The sequence below is a fragment of the Hemiscyllium ocellatum genome, chromosome 21 (genome assembly GCF_020745735.1).
Source record: "Hemiscyllium ocellatum isolate sHemOce1 chromosome 21, sHemOce1.pat.X.cur, whole genome shotgun sequence".
In the NCBI taxonomy this organism is placed as follows: Eukaryota; Metazoa; Chordata; class Chondrichthyes; order Orectolobiformes; family Hemiscylliidae; genus Hemiscyllium; species Hemiscyllium ocellatum.
In genome coordinates this window covers 55440987-55461140 of record NC_083421.1, presented here as the reverse complement: position 1 = coordinate 55461140, position 20154 = coordinate 55440987, and the positions used below count along the sequence as shown (strand labels likewise).

General features: G+C 55.1%; 1 protein-coding gene across 1 annotated transcript in view; it reads left to right on the top strand.

Annotated features, from left to right (window-relative positions):
- The first annotated feature begins 4258 nt into the window (after window positions 1–4258).
- The window catches only part of prdm12b (PR domain containing 12b), a 50845-nt gene continuing 34949 nt past the window's right edge, over window positions 4259–20154 (top strand). The window contains exons 1-2 of the mRNA XM_060841509.1: window positions 4259–4478; window positions 5983–6173. Of these exons, the coding sequence (XP_060697492.1) occupies window positions 4259–4478; window positions 5983–6173 (411 nt within the window). The remainder of the gene's footprint in view (window positions 4479–5982; window positions 6174–20154) is intronic.

The window sequence follows — 20154 nt, the reverse complement described above, 5'->3', positions numbered from 1 at the left end:
CTTTATCTCTGTCTGTCGTTGTGTCTTTTACCTCTCTCTGTCCCTGTGCCCTTTACCTCTCTCTCTCTCCCTGTGTCCTATACCTCTCTCTGTCCCTGTGCCCTTTACCACTTTCTGTCCCTGTGCCTTTTATCTCTCTCTGTCCTTGTGCTCTTTACCTCTCTCTGTCCCTGTGTCCTTTACCTCTCTCTGTCCCTGTGCCCTTTACCTATCTCTATCCTTGTGCCCTTTACCTCTCTGTCACTGTGCCCATTACTTCTCTCCGTCCCTGTGCCGTATACCTCTCTCTGTCCTTGTGCTCTTTACCTCTCTCCGTCCCTGTGCCTTTTCCTCTCCCTGTTCCTGTGCCGTTTACCTCTCTGTTTGTCTGCCCTTTCTCTCTCTCTGTCCCTGTGCCTTTTCCTCTCTCTGTCCCTGTGTCCTATATCTCTCTCTCTATCCCTGTGCCCTTTACCTCTCTCTGTCCCTGTGTCCTATATCTCTCTCTCTATCCCTGTGCCCTTTACCTCTCTCTGTCCCTGTGTCCTATATCTCTCTCTCTATCCCTGTGCCCTTTACCTCTCTCTATCACTGTGTCCTTTATCCGTCTCTGTCCTTGTGTCCTTTTTCTCTCTCTGTCCCTGTGCCCTTTACCTCTCTCTGTCCCTGCGCCCTTTACTTCTCTCTGTTCTTGTGTTCCCCACCTTTCTCTTCCTGTACCCTTTACCTCTCTCTATCACTGTGTCCTTTATCCGTCTCTGTCCCTGTGTCCTTTACCTCTCTCTGTCCCTGTGCCCTTTACCTTTCTCTGCCCTTGTGCCGTTTAAAACCCTCTGTCCTTGTGTCCTTATCTCTCTCTGTCCCTGTGCCCTTTATCTCTCTCTGTCCCTGTGCCCTTTATCTCTCTCTGTCCCTGTGCCCTTTATCTCTCTCTGTCCCTGTGCCCTTTATCTCTCTCTGTCCCTGTGCCCTTTATCTCTCGCTGTCCCTGTGCTCCTTACCTCTGCCTGTCCCTGGCGGCAGCAGCTTCTACAGCCAGTGTGTAATTGCCGTCATCTCCCCGGCACATGCACACAGATCCGTGTGGATATTAATGTGACCCTTTATTCTGGTGTCTGTATGGGAAAACAGTTGTGAATATTCCCACAGACCCCCTCCATCTCCAAGTGGCTGGAGAATGGTTGTTTGGTATGAGCTGCTAATTCTTTTCTGTGTCCCACCCCCCGCCCCCCCAAAAAAAGTCCTTTCACACGTGTTTGGGTGTCATCTGTTCCCACTTGGGGATGGGTCAACTCTGGGCAGGGAAAGCGCTGTCTCCGCGCTCTGGCGATCAGTTTGTGCCAAAGGACATTTTTTTACGCGTCTGAGTCACCTGCCTCCCCAAACTCCTCATTGTTTTTAACACTCGTTCGCTCCCTTTGACTTTTATGAAGGCTGTTGCACAAAAACTCCCCACAAAATGAGCTTCAAATTGGATACATATTGAGACTCTTTTGTCTGTCGAGGGTCGTCCAAGGCTAATTAAATGTGATCTGGACAAATAAGTAACATCGCCATCTATTAATCCCAACTCCGCTTTCATCCCGCACTTGCATTCAGGGACAGTGTGCTATTTCTTAAAATCTGCCCACTCAGTGGGTTTAATCTATTGAGAAACATTTGCAGGAGTCTATTGTCCCCGTCAGCTTGTAGACATTCGCTCTGAGAGAGGCGAGTAAGCGCCGCTTTGAGCTAGTTTGGAGAAAAAAGATCTCAACACTAAAATAGATTTACGCGTTTCCAACTTCTGTTTTTAATTTAAACCCGAAAGGTGTTTTATGTCTCTTCAGCCCCCGGCCCGAGGAGTTTCACTTTTAAACGTTATATAAAAGAAAGGACATTCACACCACGAACTGAGAATGTAAGATGGAATTAATTGTTAAATTCTCTCCGAATGAAGGGGGAAGGTGAGGTGAGAGAAGACCAGGTGAATTTTGTTGCGGCTTGTGAAGATATTTGCATTTGAGACCAAAAAAAAGCAAGCAATTTAATTCATTTTAAAAATGTCAAAAAAAATGGTTCGAAAGACCTGGCATTTCCCGTCCCTTTTAAACGACGTTTTCTTCAAAAGTGCAGTCTGACCTTGTAACTGAAAAGGGGCTCAATTCACCGGAATTCTCAGCGTTTCTAAATAAAATACAAAATCGGAAAATAATATCACGGATTTGATCTAACGAACGGGTAAAAGGAGGGGGGGGGGGCATAAACTGTGAGATTGTTGGAAGCGAGAGGGAGCGATTTCAAATAGAAAATTGAAGAAATTGGAATTAATTAATAGAATATTGCCAGCGAGCGGTGATATTCGTTCCTGACAGTGAACGAAGCGATTCACAATCTAAAGTCCTGGATAGCATGCCCTCTTTCAATCTCAAATATATTTGTACAGTTTAATTGTCCCTTTTATCGGTGTTAACCCGTCTATTTATATTCTGTTGTTTGACACACAAATAAGAGTTAAAAGAGAGTTGACACATCTGCCTTTGGACCCGTTTCCTTGCTTTAACGTGAACAAAACTCGGGTGAGAATTAAAAGCAAGCTTTTTAATCTTCGAACCGATACTGCGCTCCCAAACCGACGGAGGTGGGAAAAGAAAGGAATCTCCAGGCGAGGTATATCTCTCTTCCCTTCCCCAGTATCCGAGGAAAACCTGGCGTTAAAAACTGAACGACGGAAATCACGGAGGTAAGCGGCTCTGCGTCCTAGGCTTGTAACCCCGAGCCCGGGAGGCAACATCTGAACGAATGAACGCCCTCTTTCCTCACCACCCACCTCTCACTTGGTGTTATAATTCTAATAAATATTTAAACTGCGAATAAATGTTAGCCCGTCTCAACCTTCAGTTGGCCTCAGCTCTAAGCAGAAAGCAGCTGCCTTGCTGCTAATCTCTCCTTCTCTGTCAGTCAGTCCTAACTTTTTGTTTTTTTTAAAAAAAATCGCAGGCACATCTCTCCTTCCCTGTCCACATCAAATAAAATAAACGAACTCCCTCCACTTCCCCGGCTAAACCTGTCCAGGTTAAACCAGCTCCTTCAATTTTGGGTCTTAAATATTTGAGTGGATTTTCTTCTTTTTAATAAAAAAAATGCATTTCTTTAGGTGTCAAAGATCGCTTTTATTTTTTTTTCTTCTTAAAAGGACCTCTCACGCAGAATGAGCGTGCAGGATCAATCTGTTTCAGTTTTATCTGCCTTGACATTCCGTCTTGCCGCTGTCAATGAGAGAGCGAGAGCGGGCGAAGGATAAAGATGTTCAGTGACGGGACGCTGCAGGCCAGACTGCCTCTGTATTCCGAATCAATCACTCTAATCGCTCCTGTCTAACATTTAAAATGTATTTAGAAAGATGAAAACAAGAGGAGCGGACTATTGGAAATCCGACAGATATTGGAGTCTCCGTTGACAATGCGCGGCTCTGTCTGACGAATGTCGATGAATATTTAACTGGTAACTTTTTCCCATTAGAAACGACAGCCTGGCAACTTCCAGGAGCTGGGAGAGCCCTGCAAATTGCTCCTTCCTTCTCTGTCGCTCTCCGAACTGCCCAACAAGTTCAGGAATCCAAAGAGGCCAGGTTTAATCCCACTCTATATTCTATTGTGAATTAGCGAAATGGTTCCTCTGGGGCTGGGCGAGGGGACGGGAAGGGGGGGGGGTGAGTGAATGGGCCAGCGATGGGGAGGGGGAAGCACACGATTTCAGGGGGGTACATTAATCTGCCCCATCTCGGGGTGGGCCAGGGGAGCTGCAGCGAAATGAGGGCAAACACACACACAGAGGATTTTGTCTTGGAGGCAGTGAGTGGGGGAGTGATGCTGGCTGGGAGACTGGGGGAGGGGAGCTGAGCTTACCTGGTGAGGGGGGGGAGGGGGGGGGAGGAGAGATGTGGGGGTGTGATAGTGTCGGAGATAGTCGGGGTTCCTCAGAACAGGTGCAACTTGCTGAGGTTGGGACGTCTCATTCCTCCCTCCCTAGATCCACAATGAACTGACTCTGCTTCTTGTCACCAGCCTTCCCTCAGACGTCAGAAGGTCATTAATAACCAATTAGGGGGTCATCCAAGCGGCTATAAAAGAGGGCTGAGAGGGGTTTTTTTTGATGTGGGGAGGGGGTGACTGCAGGAAGCACATACACACAAACACACAACAGTCTCTCTCCCTTTCTCCTGGCTGCAATAGTCTCCCTGTGTTCCTTCCTGTCTCCCCTCTCCCCCTGCCCGTTGCCAGTGACACTGAGGGGGAGCATGGGGTCTGTGCTCCAGTCTGAAGCGCTGGCTCTGAGAGGCGGCTTCAAGCCGCCCGGCTTCTCGCTGGCGGAGATGATCACCTCTGACATCCTGCACAGCTTTCTGTACGGCAGGTGGAGGAACGTCCTGGGAGAGCAACTTTTCGAGGACCGAAGTAACAACGGCGGGCAGAAAATCGCCTTCACCGCCGAGGCACTCGCTCAGTCCTTCACCGGAGGTGAGTCTCTCGAACGTGGTCCCGGGCAAATCCGTCGGGGGGGGGGGGGGGGGGAAAGAAACAAATCCGCCAAACCTCCCACCTTTGGCCGCCAAATTTCGCGGTAACAAGATCAGTGCTGGCTTTATTTCGAATACATGCAGGGGATTGTAACACAAGTTTGGGTCATTAACTGTTTTGCTGAAGCAAATTCGATGGTTAAAGATGTTGGAAATGTTTACTTAAACGCCTATTTTTGTTCTAAATGGATGGAGTACTGGGATCCAAGGCACGGTCACAGCGGGTGTTGATTTTTTTTCGGGAAAAACAAGGGAAATTATATTTTATCCAGATTGCTAAAACGAAACAAAATTGTAAGTTTGTTGACCGGAATTTCGATCGAAAACTGATTTTGGGGATGTGTTCGATTCCTGCCAAGATACCTGTACTCAGGAACAGCTCACTGCTGTCCTTGGAGGCTGCGAGGTGAATATTCAGTGTTGATTCCTGCACAGAATCGGACAGCAGGCGGGCTATTCGGCTGTGTGAAGCAGCTCTTGCGGGACAGACAGACAGTTGCCTCCTGTGTTGCCCGGGTTTCCAGGTTAAACAGGGGTTGGGGAGGGAGGTGGGGAATCCAAATCTACCCCGTCCCTTTGATTCCCTGAACAACACCAATTGCCAAACGACTCCAGGGGAAACCAGGTGAAACAGCCGCTCCCGCGTTTACTCTGTAATACCAGTTCGGGTTCGGGAGGAGCTGGTGAACTGAAGAGAGCCCGACTCCAGCCGACAGTTGAAACAATAGCGAGACTGTGAGCCGAGGGTCGGAGCAGTTTCAATCACTCCCCTCTCCTCCTGTCTCTGGGATCATGCCTGGGATTGAACCCCTCTATCCCGACACACCGCAGCGTTATTATGAATTTAACGGGTAATTGGGTGATGGGGGGGGGGGGGGGGGGTGTGGGGAGGCGGTAAATTTATTCTGGAGACTGGTTAAAAAAAAAAGAAATTGCCCAACACAGATTGTGCAGGACGGGAGAGAGAGGGAGAGACGCAGCAGTGTTCCGAACTTGCTTGGGTGTGTTTGATCCGGACTGGATTTGGAGGGTGTACCAATCGCTGCCCCAATCCCTGTTGTCCTCAGGATCCCGACCCGTCTCGGTTTGTTCCTTTAAAACGAAGTGCCGCCCGCAACATGTCAAACTGCGAGCCCCCGGTGAGATCTGTTCTCCAAAAGTTGCATGTCTGACCGATTCAATGTTGCGCCCTTCCTTTGGCTGGTCTCAACTTATTTAACTACCCTATTTCAAAAAAATCACTGCAATTTCGTTCTTTACAAGTTTGAGTTTATATCGTTCCCATGTTTGTCCTCCCCATGACTGTTCCTTTAAGGTGGAGACCCACTCCCCACCCCACCCCAACCCTCGCCTCCCCCACCCCCGGTATCACGGGCCCCGGGGGTGGGGTATCTTTCTGCTCAGTGCGAAGTTTTGATCTCCCACCTCCTGCTCTTCACTTGCAGAAGTTCAGAAGTTGTCTAGCCTCGTGCTTCCTTCCGAGGTGATCATAGCGCAGAGCTCGATCCCTGGGGAGGGCCTGGGCATCTTCTCCAAGACCTGGATTAAACCCGGCACCGAGATGGGGCCCTACACCGGCAGAGTTATCTCCCCGGAACATGTGGATCTCTTCAAAAACAACAACCTGATGTGGGAGGTAAGGAGACAGACACTGGGGGACAAGCCGACTGCCAGAAAACAACCCCCCCCCCCCCCACACACACACCTATACACAGGGGAACACTGACACCCCCATCCCACACCTACATACAGGGGAACACTCCCCCCCCCCACACACACACCTACATACAGGGGAACACTCCCACCCCCCCACACACACCTATACACAGGGGAACACTGACATCCCCCCCCCACACACCTACATACAGGGGAACACTCCCCCCCCCACACACACACCTACATACAGGGGAACACTTCCCCCCCCCCCACACACACACCTATACACAGGGGAACACTGACACCCCCATCCCACACCTACATACAGGAGAACACTGACACCCCCATCCCACACCTACATACAGGAGAACACTCCCCCCCCCACACACACCTACATACAGGGGAACACTCCCCCCACACACACACCTACATACAGGGGAACACTCCCCCCCGCCACACACACACCTATACACAGGGGAACACTGACACCCCCATCCCACACCTACATACAGGGGAACACTGACACCCCCATCCCACACCTACATACAGGAGAACACTCCCCCCCCACACACACACCTACATACAGGGGAACACTCCCCCCCCCCCACACACACCTACATACAGGGGAACACTCCCCCCCCACACACACACCTATATACAGGGGAACACTGACACCCCCATCCCACACCTACATACAGGGGAACACTGCCTCCTCACACCTATATACAGGGGAACACTGACACCCCCATCCCACACCTACATACAGGAGAACACGTTCCCCCCCCCCCCCCCACGCCTACATAGAGAGGAACACTCCCCCCCCCACACAACCTACATACAGGGGAACACTGCCCCCCCACACTACTCTAGGGGGAATACTGCCCTGTCACACCTACATACAGGGGAACACCCCCCCCCACACACACACAACTACATACAGGGGAACACTGCCCCCCCCCCACACACACACACCTACATACAGGGGAACACTGCCCCTCCCCCACACACCTACATACAGGGGAACACTGCCTCCTCGCACCTATATACAGAGAACACTGACCCCACCCCCCACACCTACATACAGGGGAACACTTGCCCCCCCACACCTGGTTACAGGGGAACAGTGCACTCCGCCCCCCCCCACACCTACATACAGGGAACACGGACCCCCCCACCTACACATAGAGGAACACTGCCCCCCCACACTACTCTTGGGGGAATACTGCCCCGTCACACCTACATACAGGGGAACACTGCCCCCCCCCCCACACACACCTACATACAGGGAACACGGACCCCCTACACCTACACATAGGGGAATACTGCCCCCTCACACCTACACACAGGGGAACACTGCTTCCCTCACACCTACATCCATGGGGACACTGCCCCCACCCCCCGCACACCTACTTTCAGGGGAACACTGCTCCCCTATACCTACATACAGGGGAACACTGCCCCTCACACCTGGTTACAGGGGAATACTGGCCCCCCACACCTACATACAGGAGAACACTGCCCCCCACACCTACATACAGGGGCACACTGCGTCCCTCACACCTACATACAGGGGAACATACCCCCCCCCCCCCCCCACATATGGTTACGGGGAGCACTGCCCCTGACACCTGGTGACAGGGGAACACTGTCCTCCACACCTGGTTACAGGGGGAACACTGGGGTAAAAACAATGACTGCAGATGCTGGAAACCAGATTCTGGATTAGTGGTGCTGGAAGAGCACAGCCTTTCAGACAGCATCCAAGGAGCAGCAAAATCGACGTTTTGGGCAAAAGCCCTTCATCAGGACACTGTCCTCCACACCTGGTTACAGGGGAATACTGTCTGCCACACCTACATACAGGGGAACACTGCCCCTGACACCTGGTGACAGGGGAACACTGTCCACCCACATCTACCTATAGGGGAACACTGTCCTCCACACCTACATACAGGGGAACACTGCCCTCCACACCTACATACAGGGGAACACTGCCCGTCACACCTACATCCAGGGGAACACTGCTCCCCCACACCTATATACAGGGGAACACTGCCCCCCGCCCCCACACCTACATACAGGGGAACACTGCCTCAAACACCTACATACAGGGGAACACTGCCCCCCCCCCCCACACCTACACACAGGGGAATACTGCCCTCTACGCCTGGTTACAGGGGAACACTGCCCTCCACACCTACATACAGGGGAACACTGTCCACCATACCTGGTTACAGGGGATACACCACTGCCCCTCATACCTGGTTACAGGGGAACACTGCCCCTCACACCTGGTTACAGGGGAACACTGCCCCTCACACCTGGTTACAGGGGGAACACTGCCTCTCACACCTGGTTACAGGGGAACACTGCCCCTCACACCTGGTTACAGGGGAACACTGCCCCTCACACCTGGTTACAAGGTAATACAGCCCCTCACACCTGGTAACAGGGAACGCAACCACCCCCCACATCTACATACAGGGGAACACTGCCCCTCACACCTGGTTGCAGGGGGAACACTGCCCTCCACATCTACAGACAGGGGAACACTGCCCTCCACACCTACATACAGGGGAACACTGCCCTCCACACCTACACACAGGGGAAAACCACCCCTCACACCTGGGTACAGGGGGAACACCGCAGCCTACACCTAGTTACAGGGGGAACACCACCCCCCGCACCTGGCTACAATGGCAACACTGTCCCCCACACCTGTTTACAAGAGAACATTGCCCCCGACACCAGGTTACAGGGGAATACTGCCCCCACACCTGGTCACAGGGGAACCTCATCCCTCACGCCTGGTTACCGGGTAACACCGTTCCCCACACCTGGTTACAGGGGGAACACTGCCCCCCCCCCACACCTGGGTACAGGGGGAACACTGACCCCCACACCTGGTTGCAGTGAACACTGCCCCTCACACCTGGTTACGGGGGAACATCACCCCCAAACCTGGTTACAGTGAACACTACCCCCACACCTGGAAGCAGGGGAACACCACTCCCCCCACCTGGTTATAGGGGAGCCTCATCCCTCACACCTGGTTACTGGGTAACACTGTTCCCCACACCTGGTTACAGGGGAACACTGCCCTCCATACCTGGTTACAGGGGAACCTCATCCCTCACACCTGGTTACCGGGTAACACTGCCCTCCATACCTGGTTACAGGGGAACCTCATCCCTCACACCTGCTTACCGGGTAACACTGCCCCCTACACCTGGTTACAGGGGAACACTGTGCCTCACACCTGTTTACGGAGAAACACTGCCCTCCCCACACCTGGTTACAGGGGGAACACAGCCCTCTAAACCTGGTTACAGGGGAACACTTCCCTCCACACCTGGACAAAGAGGAACACTGCCCTCCATACCTGGTTACAAGGGGAAAACCGCGCCCCCACACCTGTTTACAGGGGAACACTGCCCTCAACTCCTGGTTACAAGGGAACACTGCCTCCTACACCTAGTTACAGGAGAACATCACCCCCCCCAAACCTGTTTACAGGGGGAACACTGCCTCCCACACCTGGTTACAGAGGAACACTGCCCTCCACACCTACATACAGTGGGGCACAGCACCCTCTCCACCTACATACAGGGGAACGCTGCCCCCTCACACCTGGTTATAGGGGAACACTGCCCTCCGCACCTGGACAAAGAGGAACACTGCCCTCCATACCTGGTTACAGGGGATCACTGCCCCCAATGTCTGGTTACAGGGGGATCACTGCCCCCAACACCTGGTTACAGAGGGAACACTGCCCTCCACACCTACATACAGGGGAACACTGCCCTCCCATACCTGGTTACAGGAGAACACTACCTTCCACACCTGCATACAGGGGAACACTGACCTTCACACCTGGTTACAGGGGGAACACTACCATCCATACCTACACATAGGGGAACACTGCCCCCCACACCTCGTTACAGGGGAACACTCCCCCCACACCTGGTTACAGGGGAACACTGCCCCCGACACCTGGTTACAGGGGAACTTTGCCTCCTACACGTGGTTACAGGGGGAATACTGCCCCCCACATCTGGTTACAGGGGTACATAGAACATAGAACATAGAAAAATACAGCGCAGTACAGGCACTTTAGCCCTCGATGTTGCGCCGATCCAAGCCCACCTAACCTACACTAGCCCACTATCCTCCATATGCCTATCCAATGCCCATTTACATGCCCATAAAGAGGGACAGTCCACCACTGTTACTGGCAGGGCATTCCATGAACTCACGACTCGCTGAGTAAAGAATCTACCCCTAACATCTGTCCTATACCTATCACCCCTTAATTTAAAACTATGCCCCCTCGTAATAGCTGGCTCCATACGTGGAAAAAGGTTCTCATGGTCAACCCTATCGAAACCCCTAATCATCTTGTACACCTCTATCAAGTCACCCATTAAACCTTCTTTTCTCCAATGAAATCAGCCCCAAGTGCCTCAGCCTTTCCTCATACGATCTTCCTACCATACCAGGCAACATCCTGGTAAACCTCCTCTGCACCCGTTCCAGTGCCTCCACATCCTTCCTATAGTATGGCGACCAAAACTGCACACAATACTCCAGATGCGGCCGCACCAGAGTCTTATACAACTGCAACATGACCTCAGGACTCCGGAACTCGGTTCCTCTACCAATAAAGCCCAGTACACCATATGCCTTCTTCACAGCACTATTTACCTGGGTGGCAACTTTCAGAGATCTGTGTACATGGACACCAAGATCCCTCTGCTCATCCACACTACCAAGTATCTGACTATTAGCCCATCTTTTTGTTACTCTGACCACTTCACACTTGGCTACATTGAACTCCATTTGCCACCTTTCTGCTCAACTCTGCAGCTTATCTATATCCCGCTGTAACCTGCCACATCCTTCCTCACTGTCAACAACTCCACCGACTTTCGTATCATCCGCAAACTTGCTCACCCAATCTTCTAGTCCCTCCTCCAGGTCATTTATAAAAATGACAAACAGCAATGGTCCCAAAACCGATCCTTGCGGAACACCGCTGGTAACTGCACTCCAAGATGAACCTTTACAATCAACTACTATCCTCTGTCTTCTTCCAGCCAGCCAATTCCTAATCCAAACCTCCAACTCACCCTCAATGCCATACCTCCATATTTTTAGCCCCCCCACACCTGGTTAGGGGGAACACTGGCCCCACACCTGGTTACAGGGGAACACTGCCCCCCACACCTGGTTACAGGGGAACACTGCCCCCAACACCTAGTTACGGGTGAAGACTGCTCCCCACACCTGGTTAGGGGGAATACTGCCCCCCACACCTGGTTACATGGGGAACACTGCCCTCCAAACCTGGCTACAGGGGAACACTGCTCTCCATACCTGATTACAGGGGAACACGGCCGCGCACCCCCCCACACCTGGTTACTGCCAGGCCATTCCATGAACTCACGACTTGCTGAGCAAAGAATCTACCCCTAACATCTGTCCTATACCTATCACCCCTTAATTTAAAACTATGCCCCCTCATAATAGCTGGCTCCATACGTGGAAAAAAGTTCTCATGGTCAACACCTGGTTACAGGGGAATACTGCACCCAACACCTGGTTACAGGGGAACACTGCCCCCCATACCTGTTTACGGGAGAACACTGCCCCCCACACCTGTTTACGGGACAACACTGCCCCCCACAACTATTTACGGGGGAACAGTGTGCCCCACATCTGGTTACAGGGGAACACTGCCCTCCACACCTGGTTACAGAGGGACAAGGGAACACTTTGCCCGACACCTGGTTACAGGGGAATATCACACCCCAAACCTGGTTACAGGGGAACACTGCCCCAACACCTGGTTACAGGGGGAACACTGCCCCCACACCTGGTTACAGGGGAACACTGCCCTCCACATCTGGTTACAGGGGAACACTGCCCCCACACCTGGTTACAGGGGTAACACTACCCCTCGCACCTGGTTACAGGGGAACAATGTCCCCCCATACCTGGTTACAGGGTGAACATTGCCCCCCACACCTGGTTACGGGGGAACACTGCTCCCCCACACCTGGTTACAGGAGAACACTGCCCTCCACATCTGCATACAGGGGAACACTGACCCTCATACCTGGTTACAGAGGGAACAATGCCCTCCAAACCTCCATACAGGGGAACACTGCTCCCCCACACCTACATACAGGAGAACACTGCTCCCCCACACCTGGTTACAAGGGAACACTGCTCCCCCACACCTACATACAGGAGAACACTGCTCCCCCACACCTGGTTAGAGGGGAACACTGCTCCCCCACACCTGGTTACAGGGGAACACTGCTCCCCCACACCTACATACGGGTGAACACTGCCTTCCACACCTACACAGAGGGGAATACTGCCCCTCACACCTGGTTGCAGGGGAACACTGCTCCCCCACACCTACATTCGGGGAACACTGCCCCCCACACTTACATTCGGGGAACACTGCCCCCCACACTTGATTACGGGGGGAACACTGCCTCCCACACCTGGTTACAGGGGAACACTGCCCCCTACACCTGGTTATGGAGGAACACTGCCCTCCACACTTGGTTACGGGAGAACACTACCCTCCACACCTACATACACGGGAACACTGCCTTCCACACCTACACACAGGGGAACACCGCACCACACACCTGGTTACAGGGGAACATTGCTCCCCCACACCTGCTTAGAGGGGAACACTGCCCCCTACACCTGGTTACGGGAGAACACTACCCTCCACACCTACACAGAGTGGAACACTGCCCCCCACACCTGGTTACAGGGGAACACAGCCCCCCACACCTGGTTACAGGGGAACACTGCTCCCCCATACCTGGTTACAGGGGAACACAGCCCCCCACACCTGGTTAGAGGGGAACACTGCCCCCTACACCTGGTTAGAGGGGAACACTGCCCCCTACACCTGGTTATGGAGGAACACTGCCCTCCACACCTACACAGAGGGAAACACTGCCCCCCACACCTGGTTACAGGGGAACACTGCTCTCCCACACCTGGTTACAGGGGAACACTGCTCTCCCACACCTGGTTACAGGGGAACACTGCTCCCCCACACCTGGTTACAGGGGAACAGTGCTCCCCCACACCTGGTTACAGGGGAACACTGCCCTCCACACCTGGTTACAGGAGAACACTGCTCCCCCACACCTGGTTACAGGGGAACACTGCTCCCCTACACCTGCATACAGGGGAACATTGCTCCCCCACACCTACATACAGGGGAACACTGCTCCCCCACACCTACATACAGGGGAACCCTGCTCCCACATACCTGGTTAGAGAGGAACACTGCTCCCCCACACCTACATACAGGGGAACACTGCCTTTCTCACCTACACAGAGGGAAACACCGCACACCACACCTGGTTACAGGGGAACACTGCTCCCCCACACCTGGTTAGAGGGGAACACTGCTCCCCCACACCTACATACAGGGGAACACTGCCCCCCACACCTGGTTGCAGGGGAACACTGCTCCCCCACGCCTACATACAGGGGAACACTGCTCCCCCACACCTACATACAGGGGAACACTGCCTTCCACACCTATACAGATGGGAACACTGCACTCCGCACTCCACACCTGGTTACAGGGGAACACTGCCCTCCACATCTGGTTACAGGGGAACACTGCCCCGCACACCTGGTTACGGGGGGAACACTGCCTCCCACACCTCGTTACAGGGGAACACTGCTCCCCCACACCTGGTTACAGGGGAACACTGCTCCCCCACACCTACATACAGGGGCACACTGCCGCTCACACCTGGTTACAGAGAAACACTGCCCCCCACACCTGGTTACAGGGGAACACTGCCCCTCACACCTGGTTGCAGGGGAACACTGCTCCCCCACACCTGGTTGCAGGGGAACACTGCTCTCCCACACCTGGTTACAGGGGAACACTGCCCTCCACACCTACATACAGGGGAACCATGCTCCCCCACACCTGGTTAGAGGGGAACACTGCTCCCCCACACCTACATACAGGGGAACACTGCCTTCCTCACCTACACAGAGGGGAACACCGCACCCCACACCTGGTTACAGGGGAACACTGCTCCCCCACACCTACATACAGGAGAACACTGCCCCCCACACCTACATACAGGGGCACACTGCCCCTCACACCTGGTTACAGAGAAACACTGCCCCCCACACCTGGTTACAGGGAACACTGCCCCTCACACCTGGTTGCAGGGGAACACTGCTCCCCCACACCTGGTTACAGGGGAACACTGCTCCCCCACACCTACATATAGGGGAATACTGTCTTCCACACCTACACAGAGGGGAACATCGCACTCCACACCTGGTTACAGGGGAACACTGACCCCACACCTGATTACAGGGGACCAATGTGCCCCCCCACACCTGTTTACAGGGGAACACTGCCCCCCACACCTGGTTACAGGTGAACACTGTCCCCCACGCCTGGTTTAGGGGGAACATTGCATCCCACACCTGGTTACGGGGGAACACTGCCCCCAACACCTACATACAGGGGAATACTGCCCCCCACACCTACATACAGGGGAACACTATCCTCCACACCTACATACAGGGGAAGACTGATCCTCGCACCTGGTTACAGGGGGAACACTGCCCTCCACACCTACACAGAGGGGAAAACCACCCCTCACACCTGGTTACAGGGGAACAACGCACCCTACACCTGGTTACAGGGGAATGCTCCACCACATACCTGGTTACTGGGGGACTGCCCGACACACCTGGTTGCAGGGGAATACTGCCCCTCCACACCTGGTTACAGGGGAACACTTCCCGCTCCCCCCTCTCCCCCGCACACTGACACAAAGAGGAACACTACCCCCCCACACCTAGATATAGATGAACACTGCACTCCCCCCCCCCCCACACCTACATACAGGGGAACACTGCCCTCCACACCTACATACAAGGGAACACTGCCTTCCTCACCTACACAGAGGGGAACACTGCACCCCAAACCTGGTTACAGGGGAACACTGGCCCGTACACCTGGTTACAGGGGAACACTGCTCCCCCACACCTGGTTACAGGGCAACTCTGCTCCCCCACACCTACATACAGGGGAACACTGCCTTCCACACCTACACAGAGGGGAACACCGCACCCCACACCTGGTTACAGGGGAACACTGACCCCACACCTGATTACAGGGGACCAATGTGCCCCCCCACACCTGTTTGCAGGGGAACACTGCACCCCACACCTGGTTACGGGGGAACACTGCCCTCCACACCTACATACAGGGGAATACTGCCCCTCACACCTGGTTACAGGGGAACACTGCCCCCCACACCTACATACAGGGGAATACTGCCCCCCACACCTACATACAGGGGAACACTGCCCTCCACACCTACACAGAGGGGAAAACCACCCCTCACACCTGGTTACAGGGGAACAACGCACCCTACACCTGGTCACAGGGGAATGCTACACCACATACCTGGTTACTGGGGAACTGCCCCACACACCTGGTTGCAGGGGAACACTGGCATGCACACCTGGTTACAGGGGAACACTGCCCTCCACACCTACATACAGGGGAACACTTCCCGCTCCCCCCTCCAACCCCACACTGACACAAAGGGGAACACTGCCCCCCTACACCTAGATATAGAGGAACACTGCGCTCCCCCCCACACCTACATACAAGGGAACACTGCCCTCCACACCTACACAGAGGGGAACAGTGCCCTCCACACCTACATACAGGGGAACACTGCCCTCCACACCTACATACGGGGGAACACTGCCCTCCACACCTACATACAGGGGAACACTGCCCTCCACACCCGGTTACAGGGGAACATTGCCTCCTACACCTGCTTACAGGGGAACATCACACCCCAAGCCTGGTTACAGGGAGAAAACTGCCCCCCCACATCTGGTTACAGGGAAACACTGCCCCCCACACCTGGTTACAGGGGAACACTGCCCCTCACACCTACATACAGGGGAGCACTGTCCTCCACACCTGGTTACAGGGAAACACTGCCCCCCACACCTGGTTACAGGGGAACACTGCCCCTTACACCTACATACAGGGGAGCACTGAACTCCACACCTGGTTACAGGGGAACACTGCCCTCCACACCTGATTACGGGGGAACACTGCACATCACACCTGGTTACAGGGGAACACTGCCCCCCACACCTGGTTACAGGGGAACACTGCCCCTCACACCTACATACAGGGGAGCACTGTCCTCCACATCTGGTTACAGGGAAACACTGCCCCCCACACCTGGTTACAGGGGAACACTGCCCCTTACACCTACATACAGGGGAGCACTGAACTCCACACCTGGTTACAGGGGAACACTGCCCTCCACACCTGATTACAGGGGAACACTGCACATAACACCTGATTACAGGGGAACACTGCCCCCCACACCTGGTTACAGGGGAACACTGCCCCTCACACCTGGTTACAGGGGAACACTGCCGCCCACACTGAGTTACAGGGGAACACTGCCCCCACACCTGGTTACAGGTGGAACACTGTCCCACACACGTGGTTACAGGTGGAACACTGCCCCCCACATCTGGTTACAGGGGGAACACTGCACCCCCACACCTGGTTACAGGGGAACACTGCCCCCGACTCCTGGTTACAGGGGAACACTGCCCCCGACACCTGGTTACAGGGGAACACTGCCCCTGACTCCTGGTTACAGGGGAACACTGCCCCCGACACCTGGTTACAGGGGAACACTGCCCCTGACTCCTGGTTACAGGGGAACGCTGCCCCCCCCACACCTGGTTACAGGGGAACACTGCCCCTCACACCTACATACAGGGGAGCACTGTCCTCCACATCTGGTTACAGGGAAACACTGCCCCCCACACCTGGTTACAGGGGAACACTGCCCCTCACACCTACATACAGGGGAGCACTGAACTCCACACCTGGTTACAGGGGAACACTGCCCTCCACACCTGATTACAGGGGAACTCTGCCCCCCACACCTGGTTACAGGGGAACACTGCCCCCCACACCTGGTTACAGGGGAACACTGCCCCCCACACCTGGTTACAGGGGAACACTGCCCCTCACACCTGGTTACAGGGGAACACTGCCGCCCACACTGAGTTACAGGGGAACACTGCCCCCACACCTGGTTACAGGTGGAACACTGTCCCACACACGTGGTTACAGGTGGAACACTGCCCCCCACATCTGGTTACGGGGGGAACACTGCACCCCCACACCTGGTTACAGGGGAACACTGCCCCCGACTCCTGGTTACAGGGGAACACTGCCCCCGACACCTGGTTACAGGGGAACACTGCCCCTGACTCCTGGTTACAGGGGAACGCTGCCCCCCCCACACCTGGTTACAGGGGAAACACTGCCCCTCCCACACCTGGTTACAGGTGGAACACTGCCCCCCACACCTGGACACAGGGGAACACTGCCCCCCCCACAACTGGTTACAGGTGGAACACTGCCCCCCCCGCCCACACCTGGTTACAGGTGGAACACTGCCCTGACACCTGGTTACACAGGAACATTGTCTCCTACACCTGGTGACAGGGGAACATCACACCCCAAAACTGGTTACAGGGGAATACTGTCCTCCACACCTGGTTACAGGGGGAACACTGCCCCACACACCTGGTTACAGGGGGACACTGCCCCCTACACCTTGTTACAGGGGAACACCGCACATCACACCTGATTACAGGAGTACACTGCCTTCCACACCTAGATACAGAGGAACACTGCCCTCCACACCTGGATAAAGAGGAACACTGCCCCCCACACCTGGTTACAGGGGCAACACTGCTCCCGCACACCTGGTTATAGGGGGAACACTGCCCTCCACGCCTGGATAAAGAGGAACACTGCCCCGCACACCTGGTTACAGGGGAACACTGCGCCCACTCCTGGTTACAGGTGGAACAATGCCCCCCACACCTGGTTACAGGGGAACGCTGCCCCCGCCCCAAACCTGGTTACAGGGTGGAACACTGCCCCCCACACCTGGTCACAGGGGAAACACTGCCCCCCCCACACCTGGTTACAGGGGAACGCTGCCCCCCCACACCTGGTTACAGGGGAACACTGCCCCCCACCTACATACAGGGGAACACTGCCCCCCAACACCTGGTTACAGGGGAACACTGCCCTCCACACCTGGTTACAGGGCACACTGCACGTCACACCTGGTTACAGAGGAACACTGCCCCCCACACCTGTTTATAGGGGAACACTGCCCCCCACACCTGGTTACAGTGGAACACTGCCCTCCACACCTGGTTACAGGGGAACACTGACCCCCCCCCCACCTACATACAGGGGAACACTGCCCCCCAAGACCTGGTTACGGGGGAACACTGCCCTCCACACCTGGTTACAGGGGAAACACTGCCCTCCCACCACACCTGGTTACAGGGGAACACTGCCCCCGACTCCTGGTTACAGGGGAACACTGACCCCCCCCCACCTACATACAGGGGAACACTGCCCCCCAAGACCTGGTTACAGGGGAACACTGCCCTCCACACCTGGTTACAGGGGAACACTGACCCCCCCACCTACATACAGGGGAACACTGCCCTCCACACCTGGTTAGAGGGGAACACTGCCCCCCCCCCCAGACCTGGTTACAGGTGGAACACTGCTCCCCCACACCTGGTTACAGGGGAACACTGCCCCATACACCTGGTCACAGGTGGAACACTGCCCCCCACATCTGGTTACAGGGGAACACTGCGCCCACTCCTGGTTACAGGTGGAACAATGCCCCCCCACACCTGGTTACAGGGGAACACTGCCCCCAACGCCTGGTTTCAGGGGAACGCTGCCCCCCCCACACCTGGTTACAGGTGGAACACTACCCCCCATACCTGGTTACGGGGAAACACTGCCCCCCCCACACCAGGTTACAGGGGAACGCTGCCCCCCCCCACACCTGGTTACAGGTGGAACACTGCCCCCCACACCTGGTTAGAGGGGAACACTGCCCCCCCCCACCTACATACAGGGGAGCACTGCCCTCCACACCTGGTTATAGGGAGAACACTGTCCCCCACATCTGGTGACAGGAGAACACTGCCCCTCACATCTGGTTACAGGGGGAACACTGCCCCTCCCCAGACCTGGTTACAGGTGGAACACTGCTCCCCCACACCTGGTTACAGGGGAACACTGCCCCACACACCTGGTCACAGGTGGAACACTGCCCCCCACATCTGGTTACAGGGGAACACTGCGCCCACTCCTGGTTACAGGTAAAACAATGCCCCCCACACCTGGTTACAGGGGAAACACTGCCCTCCCACCACACTTGGTTACAGGGGAACACTGCCCCCGACTCCTGGTTACAGGGGAACGCTGCCCCCCCCACTCCTGGTTACAGGTGGAACAATGCCCCCCACACCTGGTTACGGGGAAACACTGCCCCCCACACACCTGGTTACAAGGGAACGCTGCCCCCCCCACACCTGGTTACAGGTGGAACACTGCCCCCCACACCTGGTTAGAGGGGAACACTGCCCCCCCCCACCTACATACAGGGGAGCACTGCCCTCCACACCTGGTTATAGGGAGAACACTGTCCCCCACATCTGGTGACAGGAGAACACTGCCCCTCACATCTGGTTACAGGGGGAACACTGCCCCTCCCCAGACCTGGTTACAGGTGGAACACTGCCCCCCACACACCTGGTTACAAGGGAACGCTGCCCCCCCACACCTGGTTACAGGTGGAACACTGCCCCCCACACCTGGTTAGAGGGGAACACTGCCCCCCCCCCCACCTACATACAGGGGAGCACTGCCCTCCACACCTGGTTATAGGGAGAACACTGTCCCCCACATCTGGTTACAGGGGGAACACTGCTCCCCCCGCCCCCAGACCTGGTTACAGGTGGAACACTGCTCCCCCACACCTGGTTACAGGGGAACA